Source organism: Grus americana, chromosome 2 (assembly GCF_028858705.1).
Source record: "Grus americana isolate bGruAme1 chromosome 2, bGruAme1.mat, whole genome shotgun sequence".
In the NCBI taxonomy this organism is placed as follows: domain Eukaryota; kingdom Metazoa; phylum Chordata; class Aves; order Gruiformes; family Gruidae; genus Grus; species Grus americana.
This window is the reverse complement of record NC_072853.1, coordinates 113,826,559-113,839,235: the sequence shown is the minus strand read 5'-3', so window position 1 is coordinate 113,839,235 and position 12,677 is coordinate 113,826,559. Positions and strand designations below refer to the sequence as shown.

The following is a 12,677-nucleotide window of genomic DNA, read 5'->3' as shown; positions in this document are numbered from 1 at the left end:
CTATTACACAGGGCACATAACACAGGATACATGCTAGAGGGGTATAAAGGTTTTATTAGCCCTCAAAAGAGATGACTTGCAATGCTTGCTGACAACTGTGCCTCCCAAATTCACACTGAGAACAGCTTCATAACAAACCATACTAATAGCCAATATGGATGCTATATACAGTCACACACAAATGCTCTTCTGCTTGGTTTGATGTCTGTATCTGTGGTCCTGCTCCGAGACACCCAACAGCTAAACAGGAGTTACTCGTGTGGAACATTTATGTTTATTGCTTTTATTAGTGAAGACGAACAAAATAAACAATGGCCAACAAAGCCCTTATCTTTGATCAGAAACTCCTGCAAATTCTCCCCGACTTTGCCGGTTGCTCATTCCCAGGCTACAGTAAACACAAGAATCAGCATCGAGTTTTCTAAGCAATAAACACCATCAGCTGCACAACATTTTGACCCGACTTAAGACATTTTGTGAAGCTCCCCAAAACCGAAGCAGCTGCTAATGAAGGCGAGGGCCTCCACCAGCACTCCCTGCTCTGGCCCCCCGCGTGTTTCTGTCACACGAAGGGGGTTTCTGTCACACCGCTGCGGCCGGCTGGCTCAGCTGCCGAGCGAGCGCGGCAAGGAGGATCGCTTCAGCCGGGGATGAGCCGGCGCAGATATTAAAGGAAATGCAATCCTCTTAGGAGGGCTAGCGGCGGACGGTGAGGCGAGGCGAGGCAAACCCTTATTTCCCCGCGCGGGCCGGGGCAGCAGCCCGGCCACCCCGCCGCGGTGCGCAGCCACCTCGGCCTACCCCCCCCCCCCGCCCCCCGCGGGGAGCCTGGCTATTCGTGAAGGGCGAGGAAGCGGCGTTTCGCTCGGGCCTGCGGCAGGTGGACGCCAGCACATCCTCCGCGCCCTAGAGGGGAGCAACCCGCCGGCGGGACGCCGGGAACACCAGCACGGCCAGGCGGGGGGCGACTGGAGCGGTTAAATGGGCCAGTTACATAATAACGCACCCCCCCCCCCCCCAACCGCCCCCCCTCCCGGCGGCAGCTCCGCACCCCCGCGAGCACGGAGAGGGGAAGCCGCAACGGCGGTCGCGGGGGGCGAGGGGGGCCACCTCCCCTCGCGGACCCCGGGCACCGCCACCGCCTCCCCCCTTCTGCCCGCCAGGGCAAGGCCGCCCCTCCCCAGCTCCCCCCGTCCCGCCCCGCGACTCACCTTCTCCTGGGCGCGGTTGAGGCGTTTCTGGACGTTTTTGGCGAAGATGCCGGTTTTCATGTCGGCCATGGCTGGCGGCGGGGATGGGGAGGTTGGGGGGGGGGGGGGGGGAACGCGGGCGAGGCAGAGCCCGGCGGCGGCTAGCGGCAGCGGCGAAGGCAGGGATGGATGAAGGGAGGGCGAGGAGTAGGAGGAGAGTGAGGAGGAGGAGGAGGGCCTTAAAGACACAGCGGGGAGAGGCGGGGCCGCCGCCACGGCCTCAGGTGAGCCATGCCCCCTCCCCACACCCCCCCCGCGGCCCGCCCCCAGACCCCCGGGGAGGCGTCTGTTGGGCCCCCCGCAGGGCGGGCAACGTCGTCTCCTGGCGATGAGGCGGTTCCTCTAGGTAATAAAAAACATCAAAAAGATAACGGGGGTGAAGATTTCCAGAAGCTGCCAGCGCTGTGGCAGCTGATGGCCGTGGCAGCTACCAGCACAAGGCCCCCTTGTACAGCTGGAGAGCGTGAGGCACCCACTTATTCCCCTAGAAATTTCCACCAGGTCAGAGTCGTTCCTGGTTTCCAAGCTCCTTCAATGCCTCTCACTTTGGTTTTGGGGCTGCAGCATCACGGGCCTTCAGCACAATAATAGGATGCTGCAGTTCAGGGTCCTGCACCCCAGCTGGCCTGGAGGTGAGCTTGCTGGTGTGGCCGGAAGCCATGTTGGGCTCACAGTGCCCACACGGCCAAATGCAAGTAGTATGCGTTGACTTGCCATTGAGCTCCTCTCTGCATCCTCCTCCTATCCATCGCTCATTCCTACCTCAGTGTAGCAGCCAACAGTAATAAATTGGCTCCAGACTGGTTTCAGGGTTTTGATCTCGTTCCTGAAATTATGACTTGCGGTCAAAACTAGAGGGTAGTTGCAACAAAACTCTCCATCCTCTCTTCATACTCAAGCACCCCAAAATCTTCCAAATACAGAATTGCTCAGCTCAGGTCATTCAAGGTTAGCAAAGTCAACCTTTCTACATACTGTGGCCCCAAATTCACTTCCGGCACTTATTTCTGCTGTTTTCCCAAGCACGGAGTTCCCTGATATGGAGAATAGAAACCCAGCGGCAAACACAGCAAAGCAATACAAAGCAAAACACTGGAACTTCAGGCTCTGAGCCTGCACCTATATTCTTCTACAGGGAGCTGTTCTATGTAATACTTTTCATTGATTTTTCAGATTGATACAAAACACAAGCCAGAAGGTCTTGTACCTGCCAAAAGAAAGTGTCTCATACACCTAGTAAGTCCAGCTATGTTTCCGGAGACCTTGTATTTCTGACATCTGCCCAGTCCCAGATATGCACAGTACATTTTCCTAAGGAAATTTAACATACTAGCTGCAGCAGTAACTATTTATTACAAAATTGTGACCTATGTAAAGGTAGGTGCTTACTTAATTCTCACATAAGCATCTTTTAAAAAGAAAGAAAAAAATACAAAACAAAAGCAGAAAAACAAAGCAAGCACATCATAGCAACCAAGGAAACTTTTATCCGAAAGATTGCAGGCAGTCTCTTGTTAGGCTGGTGAAAGATCAAAACAAAATCCCAGTGTGCACAGGGCTCCCAAATTCTTTGAAGTAATTTTTCACATCTTCTTCAGGGTTCTTCTTTCTGGCCACTTTGGCATCTGATTCCAAACGGATCACACCACTTTAATAATAAAAAAATCATGAAAAGAGGTGGTGTTAACTTTGATCACTCATGCATTTTTTTCACCAAAAGATAGCCAAGGTAGCACAGATCAGCAGCACAGAGTGTACTTGGTTGCATTTGGGCTATTAGGGGGAGGGAGGACACTTTCCCATGCCTTTTTGTCCCCTGTTGTCCGATATAACGATTGTAGATTCCCCCCCCACCAAGCCCGAAAATGCTTTTTTTTTTTTGCTCATGCTGGTGGATGAGGATGAAGATGTGTGGGCTGTACTCAGCCGTACAGCTGCTCTCTTCCTCATCAGTCAGTCGACCTGCGCTGCCTTTGCCCCATTTAACGGCCTCAGACAACAACCAGAAATGGCTTTTTCACTGACTGGTTTATGAATGTGCACGTTGCTCTCCATCAGGTAGATTTTGGAAAGTAATTATCAGCAAACAATCAGGCTGATCTCTCCATACTCCCTGTCTGTCACATATAACATTTATTGTAAATGTCTCTTATGAGAAAATTTCCCCATTAAGATGTGTATCAAAGCACATTTCTCTCTGTGCGTTGCTGACACCTTAGCCTGAAATAGATGTTGTTTAAAGGTGAAGAATCATTTACTACAATTTACCCTGCTTGTTTTCTCCCTGTGTTTGTTGTGTTATTGTTCATTTGGTGTTATTTTAAAATGAGATTTCACTTCAGTTTCACCCTTGAATAGCAGGGATGATCAGTCATTCATAGAAAAATACTCCTAACAGAGTGGTGATTTTTGAACGTAAAATCTCAAAGGAGAAGGGAGATGATAAGTATTACCACTACTGCTACATCACCACTTTTGCCTGGTGATGATCCCTGTTCACCCAAAATGTTAGTCAAAAAAATAAGAATTCTGCATCTCTTCTGACTCATCAGCAGCATGGTTTCTCATTACACATTTCTGCTTTTCTGAGCACTCTTCATTCATGTAAAGCAATAAAATTAGAAGACATTGATCCATAGGAGTCTATTTTACAATATTGATAAGAGAAAAAAATTGGCAGATGTCTTGCAGCCATCTCCATTGCAATAATAATTACAATATAGATATCAACTGCTTCGAAGCAACACAGCGACTTTTGCCTCACAGAGCTCTACAAACAGCAACGTATGGAGACTCACAACTCACACCCCAGATCTGGCAGATAAAAGACATCCCTGTCATAAGCACACCGCTTTAATAGTCACTGCAGTGGCAAATTGGAGTGGGAAATGGAGGTTATCCAAATGAAACCACAGGACAGCTCGGGAGTTGAAATTGCAATTGTGGATTTTGGGAGGCAGAATGTATAGGCCCAAATTCAATGCCAGTCAAGACAAACAGATTAGCAATTATGGGAAAGCAGCTTGAGAAATTAAATTATTTCAGATATACAGGACCTGAATTTTAAATCTCACTTTATAAACAACACCTGGTTGGTGGTGTGCTAGCAGTTTAGGTCAGGATATAATGGGCAGAAAAATACTTGGTAAATCATCAGGGCAGTTTCTGTTAAGTCTCACTGCTCTTTGGGTGTGGGTCACAGAGAGGAGAGCTGCCTGTCAGAATCACAAGACAAAGGAAGTAAGGAACACAGTGGAAAATACACATCCAAAGAAAAAACATTTTCATAAAAAAAACGTGGTTCCAAACCCTGTAAAAATCTAGTCCAGAGGAAAATGTTAATAAATATCTGAGATTAAAACCCATACATCTTCTATATGTAAAGATTTAAGAATTTACTTTTAATCAAAACTCTCATTATTAAAACCAAATATAGATGTATTTTTTTTTCATTTTCCTTCACTGCCATAGTTTCAGATCAACACTTCTCTCTCAGTCATTAACATGCTAACATATGTGAACCTGTGCTTATATTCTGGCACAGAATACCGGTTCCATCACTGAGAAGCATTTTATCTGAATGGTGCCCTTGGATTTCAGCTTCATTATTTGAACCTATCTGGCTTCATAGCACTACGTACAGGTAGGCAGTGCTTGGCACTGGCTTCACTTTCTTCCCCTGGACATCTGTCCCACCCACTGACTTCATTCAGTGAACAGCTGGGTTGACACCCCAGGCTCTGAAACCCCCCAAAATGAGCCTTACAGGGGGATGCAGCACTAACAAGGGGCCTGCAGAGCTTGGTCACAGAACGAGCATCAGTGATGCTTCTGTATGAAATTTGCTCCTGGGTAGCAACCATGGGGTACGGATGTCTGTGCTGGACTTCTGCAGGGAGGAGATATGTTCCTTCCCCCCTCCAAGTCCTCTTCCCTGAAAAAGAAGGAATTAGAGAAATGAGCTTCAAATACAGTCAAAAAAAATAATGCTAGAGAGAGAATACCTGGAATTACTGTTGCCTTTGGGTGAACCTTTGCAGGTTTGAGGCTGCGAAAGGAGGTAAGACATGACGAGATCCAAAATCCTCTAGGGTTAGGAGATGGGAGTAGGAGTGAGTAATTAAGTAACACTTAGTTAATGCCAATCATTTTTACTTTTTATGCAGTTGGAGTGTCAATAAATTACATACTTGAGGAAAAGACCAGAGTGATGAGAAGGACAAAGCTTTCTTGAGATCCAAGAATGAGTTTCTGCATGTCCAGGGCTGCAGGGATCCACAGCTCCCTCCCCCGGTGAGGATAACTGCCAACCTGGACCCATCACAAAAGGGGCTGCACAAAGAAATTGGCATTAAGTTGTATCATTTAGGCAGCAACGGTATCTTGATAGGCTGTATATACAGTACCAATTTCAGCATTAGGCATGAATGCTGAAAAACACAGGGAATGGTACAGAAGATGAATTTTGAAGAATCATGCTGACAACATATGAGCTTTCCCACCAAAAGTGGAAAAACTCCCATAACACAATTTAAAAAAATAAAAAAATAAAGAGGCTCGCAAACTTAGACTCTTTAGAAGCATGTAATTTTCTGAAAAGTACCAACCACGATTAGCCAAAATTCAGGCTCCCTTAGTCTATCTGAGGTCACCATTCAGAGGTCATTGAAAATTGCTTTTGAAAAATCTGGGCATAGATGTGCTTGACACATTTCATCTTCTGAGTCAGAAGGTCACAGGCCAGAACCAGAAATATCTGCCCTTTTAACAGGCAGCTAAAAAGAGCAGAAAGGCTTTCAGCAGGACATCTTTTGGATCTGTTCTGAAAGAAAAGCCAACCTCTTTGCTTAAAAAGTGTATTCCTCCACATGCAATTATCCATACCCCTCCTCTTCTCTTTCCCATCAAATATATTTATGGTATTCCTAGTATTTACAGTGAGAATCTAGAAAACCACATCTTTCATTTGCATAACAATAAAAATTAATATTGTGATAATTAATCTCTCTTTTTCTGTTTTTAAAACCATTCCACAGCAATCTTGCCTTCATTGTGGAATTCTTCACCCCTTGTGAGTTCCTCTCACAAGTTAGGCACTTGTAAAGGGAACAGCTGCATAGCATCAGTTTGATTCCATAAATTACTCTTTGCTCATGAATTGGCTAATAATGACATTATAAGCACATTATAGCATCATCTAGCCTCTCTGTTTGTATTTATTCCTAGTCCTATTGCACATTTACGCAGTGCCATTGCTTCCACCGCTCATGTGGGCCAGGAGGAGGAGTGTAGTGAAAGATGTGTAATCCTAATCCTGAAATGCTTAAAATTTGGAGAAAGAGACTAGCCATAACTATTCTGATTGTGCGTGCCTCTAATTTAGAAAGGCCATGAAACACAAGATAATATATACATGCAAAATAATAAATACAGTTTATTACGAAGGTTATAGGATTTGTTTTTCTTCAAGAAGACAAATGTACGTAAACCATTGTGGACTAATTGTGCTGGTTTAATATCTGACACAGCATTTTTCTAAATATCAGTAGATTTTTCCTCCTAGTCACCTGGGGGTGGGCTATGGAGGTTGGAAGCCTCCTCTCCTGCAGCAGATCTTGTCTCGACACTTACTGATTTCAAGGAAGCAATAACAATTTAGAGCAACCAGGTGTCTGCTTCCAGGGGTACAGAAGATGACCAGTGAGAGCAGCACTGCCCAGCTGTTACTACTAGCCTTAGACCCACCAGACGTGTCCTGAAAAGCCAGGGTCTGCAGGGGATGATGTGACCCCTGGCCACAGGAGAGGCACTTTAACAAGAAAAACCATACACCATAGCAAAGGATTAATCCAAACTTCAAAAAGGGACCCACTGTCAAGACTTTGTAGCATCTGTTGCTTTCAATCATGGAGTCTAAGGTCAGGTTTTAAACCTAGGAACTCTCTGAAGATATCCCTAGCTTTCGATTTTCAAGGATCCTTATTCAAATCTCTCCAGTCGTCTTTCTTAACACATGGTTTGTTCTTAATTGATCTAGATTGGTCCTGACTTCTTTTCTGTTTCTTACCATCTTCCATAAATTGTTCCAAGGAATCCCAAACTGATCTACATCAGAGCTTCGGGAATGCCAGCACTTCTCTCATCAAAATTAGTAAGAACAGCACATTGAGAATTTGCAACATATATTTCTATTTGCAGGAAGAAAATCTCATTTACAACAGCTCCAGTTATATTATTATTCATCCCAAAGGGGTTTTGGTCAGATGCAGTCCTGGAAGTGAATAAAAACAGTTCTACCTGTAAATGGCTTCACTGGCTTAAGAGATTGTTATTTAGCCGTGGCTAGTGTATTCTTCCGCATATCTGAAAAGATGTGTTCCAGGTTTGTTTATTTAATTTTATTCCAGAAATGTATCTCTGCAGCATTTATAAGAGCTATAAGCAAATGGCAGGGATTGGAGACAAGTTAACCTGTGCATCCAGATCCCAGCAAAACTTTCTTTGGCCCTTCCCCAGACTCCATTTCTGATCTGTGTCACCTTATTATAGATGTATGGATGATAATAAATACTCCACTCATCCATCAATTGTCTCTGGAAGGAGATTTTTCTGAACTACTTCAGTCATTAGATGAAAAGACATTTTGGATGCTAACAGTTGCTATAACAGTCACTATAGGAACCAAACTCTGTAACTGTTGCAGGCTTCCTAGTCCTTGGCATGTGAGACAGTGATTTTTCTCACACTGTGGGGGGAAAAAAAATGTCTTTAGCTAATAATGTTATGCTAGTCTTATTTTAGAAGCATCTTTTTGCAGCTTTTTGCATCTTTTATCAGAAGCAGCCTTGGTAAAAGTTAAAGCTATACATCATCCAAATTAAATTTTAACACCTTCTCCCTTCCCTTTCCCCTCTTCAAAATGGTATTGAGAAATGTTCACACATTGCTACTCTTCTCCCCGTTGTATCTCAGAAACGACATGCAGCAAGACAAGAGCGCTAACTACGCAGTAATATGTTCTAACTGTACGTCTCTTAAAACAGTGCTTTTAAAAGGAAAACCTTTAGTAAATCTTAATCACCAATGAATTCATGACTATTACATATCAATTAGATTAAAAACCCCTGCAAACGCCTTTTGACCAATACACCTTGTATAATCAATAATGAATGCATTGCTCCATAGAGAGAGGTCATGGACTTAATATACTTCTCTGTATTCTCTGAACACCTGTAAAACAGGGACTTAAAGTAAAATAAAATCTGTCATACTATGGAAAATGAGGAACAGGGTCAGAGAGCAGATTCGTGGCAGACTGAAAGCTCAGTCCCCTTGGTGCTGTACTAGAATAAAGATTTACAGTGGATGGGCTTTGCAGAAAAGGCATGAGTAGAACCTTGTGGTGAATATTTTTCACTGTGCACTGATTTCACCTCAGTGTAACAGTATTTTCAGGTACCCTCCTACTTTTCTTTTAAAGCAAAAGATCCAGTCATGTCCCCTTTGACGTCAAGGGGAGAATTTCTGATCAAGGTTAATGGAATAGTAAAGGAGCATTAACTAAATTTAAGAGTGTTAGTAGCGTAAACGTAGGTGTCAATAGTTTCACTACACCAGAGCTGATGTGCACCAGCTGACATGCACCCTAACAAGGAGCTCAAGGAGGCTGCTGAGAAACGGTGCAGAGGCACGGGTCAGAGCAAGTGATACACACAAAGCTCATTATTTCAGCATAGCTGGTATCTACCCATGAACAAATCTTTGAAGCCTCCACTGCTTCTGTATGTCAAGCACGAAACAATTTTCTTCCGATCCTTCTCTTCACACCTGCCAAAAAAACCTTTTTCCTGTTAGCCAGTATCTGCTAAAATGCTTCTAAAATCCAAAAGCAAGATTAAAAGATATGGGCATTTTTGGGAAGGAAGGAGTCTTCCTGGAAAGGCCTTTTTTCTCATTACACTACCTCAGACTTGGAGTGAGGTTGACTTTGTCTCACTCCACCTTGCTGGCAGCAAGGAGAGCTGAGGTGAGATGTCTGGGACTCCACCTGACAGGTGGAAGTCCAGCTCTGTGCCTGCATCTGCCATGACACCCATGTTGGAGGTGTGTGTGGGGAGCAGACCCACAGCACGAGCAGGCACAAGACTTCTGCCCCTTCAGTTGAAACCCCGGGGGCAGGAATGAGATGGAAAACTCAGAAGAAATGACGTGATGCCTCAAGAGTTTGTGGGGAGACTAGTTTGCTTCATGAGGGCCAGACCTATTAACCATTCATATCGAGTTTTCCCCCACATGATCCCTCCATCCCTCGTCAAAAAGACTGGGGTGCTAACAGACCCAGATTTCTGAGGCAAACTGTCAAACTTAAGAGATTCCAGCCTGGATGCACATTTTTGGTCTATTTTCAGGATTTCATTGGGACTGCAGGGAAGTAAGGTCCACCTAATGCCAGGAGACTCCCTCGTAGCATCCACAGTAGCCCTGTAAAGAGCCGTGCTGGAGTGTGGTTTGCTGCAAAGACATTCCCGAGCTCTGCTGGGGCAGGCCCATGTGGGCAGGTGCCCTCTGCAAAGCTAGGAACAGCTGCCACTGATCGCAGACCGACTGCCCTCTAGCCCCGTGGTCACAGTGCTCTCATGGGATTTGAGAGACAAGGCTTTAAGCGAAGCCCAAACCCCATGTCTCCCTTTGCAGAGTAGACGCTCCAAATGCCAGACTATTACTAGACAAGTGGGTGGTAACAATCTCACCTCCTACCCTTCCCACCCAGAGTAGAAGAATCATTATTTAAGGCGTCACGCACTGAGTCTTGGTTTCACAAAGACGCCTAGCTACACCTACGTTTATGTGAGAAAAACATCCCTGTCTTCAGCATTTCATAGCAACTAGCAGAGGTGTGCCCACAGTCAGAGTTGCTCAGAGGAGCCCATTTGCAATCCTCCTCCCCAGGTTGCAGCCAGGTGTGAGCTGAAGGCTGGTTTTGATACAGCCCAGCTGCACAACTCGGGCTCAGGCTCCTGAGATAACGGCTGAGACGTGAGGAGATGAGCTAGAGATGTGCAAAGCATGGAAAATAAAACAGCACGCAGAGGCAAATTTGTTGAGACTGAGTTAGACAGCAAATTGAAGAAATTTCACAGGAAAAACTGTGGCCTGAAGAGGTATTAAAATATAAGGGAAAAGCAAGGACTTGAAGAACAATGTGAAGGTTCAGTCCTGTTGCAAGGAGGGATGGAGGCCAGTCCTTGGCCTGCCAAGATTCATCCAGTGCCTTGCTGGGGTGGTGGCATATTAGCTCAGCACCTTACCAGTCATAGCTATTAGACAATGGTGATCTGCTTTGCAATTGTATGTGTGATATACTGTGTAAACCCTGCTATTAGTTTCCAGCTGCTCATGGTAAAAGTTGCCTGAACAAAGTGACTGAGGGATTCTGGGTTGCACAGTTAACAAGTCTTTTCTCTCTCCCCCACTCCTCAGAGTTCAGGAAACTTTGGAAACTGTCTCAGCCTCTCTAGACCCAACTTTGCAATGCAGTGTGGGCTTTGCAGGACTGAGCTGCTGAGATTTTTATTTGCGTCTGGGCCTAATGACCTTGGTAGGAGGCGAGGGCAGCATATGGAGATGCAGGGGTGAGCAGGGAGCAATGGGATGTGCTAAAGATGAGCAGAAGCAGACTGAACCAGACTTCTGTAGTGTGGATGTGAAAAGATATTTTAAGTTATGCTTTATATTACATGACTCATCAAAATATTGCTTAACATGTAGAGTTTACATGACACATTTCCACATGCTTTGAGATATAACTCAAAACCTTGATCCAAAAGAGCAGTGCTGCCAATTTCTGGGCTCCAAAATTAGCCCGCAGATGTCAGAAGGGCAGTAAGATGGAATCATTCAACAGCACGAATCAACAAGATCCCTCTGTTGACAGAACCTTTTGCAACATTCATTACTTTGAAAAAGTCCCCTATGTAAAAACTTTGGATAAGGTATATAGCACTCAACAAGAGAGAGGGAGAAGTTATCTATGCTCATATTGAAGCACATCATGATGCAAATGAACAGAATCTGCTTTCCATATTGATTATCATCTTTATAACTAAGATAGAACACATTTAACTTAGGTACATTATGAAAATGGTCTTACAAGTAAGCAAGAAGAGAGGAAAACAACTTGGACAAAAGCTCTCAGTCTTTATGGGGAGTGAGAAGTAAAGGATGACATGAATGAGTGTAACAGTGTCAAACCTATTGGCTGGTTCCCACAAAGAGATCAGTGCCCAATTAATGTTGGTCTCCCGTGTAATCCAATGTGATCAAGAAACAGTCCTTGGTAGAAGACCAGATGGAATTGCTTACATTTTTCATGGATTTTTAATTACAGTCATAGAGAACTACAAAGCTCCTTTGAAGTTCTGGGGCTTCGAGGCCTGTCCCAGCTACTATCAAAGTCAATAAAAACTTCTGTTTGACTTGAATAAACTTTGGCTTCTATTCATGTGTTTTGACTCTGTGCAACACAAACCAACGTTAATTGTAATGTAGGCTTTGGTACTACCCAACCTTTATGTGCAGTTGCGAAGACAATGAACAGTTTTGCTCCGAATTTTCAGTACAGCTGTTACTTTTAATTTGTTTTTAATGTGAATTTCAAGGCACACATTTTTCTTAGTGAGCCAGTGTCATTAGGTGAAAGTGAAAACATGCTCCTTTTCAAATGGAAAAACTCCAAGCCTAATCCCTCTGATAATTGTATCACATCCTAGAGGGAACAAAATTAAAGCATGAGGCCAGTGTTTAAGATTGTTGAGGAAATCAAATTCCTTTGTAAGCATTTACAGTAATTGTTGAGGGTGGTTTTCACCTCCCCTCCCTGCAGCCCTCCAGAAGTTAGAATAGAATAGAAATTAGATTCTGTTTAGACAAATGGATGGAAGCACTCTCCTCCTCAGGCAAATGACAGCAATTGCCTACGGCCCACATGTTATGAACTTTAAAGCTAACATTTTAAAACAGATAAAATTTGGACTGATGAATCAAAGTCATCACCAAGAAAAGCCACAAAGAAGATTAAAGTAAAAGTCTAGCCAGGTAGATGCTGCTTAGTACCTGAAAGGCCAGAGGCTGGAAAGGGGAGAAGGAGAAGAGGTTGGGATGCATATCAAATGATGCTGTGGTATCTAGTTCAGCCAGCGTGGTTCAGGCAGATGGCCACGATGAATATTTAATGAGATGTGGCAGGTGAATTGTAATGGAAGCAGAAGTAATGCTGGTGTCAACATAAAACCATATAAATATTGCTGAAGACCATCCGTTCAGAAGTTTAAAATTTTAAAAATATTTTTCACTGTCCCAGGATCACATCATGATTTTTATGCCATAATTTTTACACTGGTGTGTTGGGTTTGCGTGGCAAGGTTTTGG

General features: G+C 44.4%; 1 protein-coding gene across 2 annotated transcripts in view; it reads right to left on the bottom strand.

Annotated features, from left to right (window-relative positions):
- AMPH (amphiphysin) overlaps positions 1–1,479 on the bottom strand; it is a 124,973-nt gene extending 123,494 nt beyond the window's left edge. For both annotated transcript variants that reach the window (XM_054817976.1, XM_054817977.1), the window contains exon 1: positions 1,212–1,479. In XM_054817976.1, the coding sequence (XP_054673951.1) occupies positions 1,212–1,280 (69 nt within the window). In that variant the 5' untranslated portion in view covers positions 1,281–1,479. The remainder of the gene's footprint in view (positions 1–1,211) is intronic.
- Positions 1,480–12,677: the final 11,198 nt, after the last annotated feature.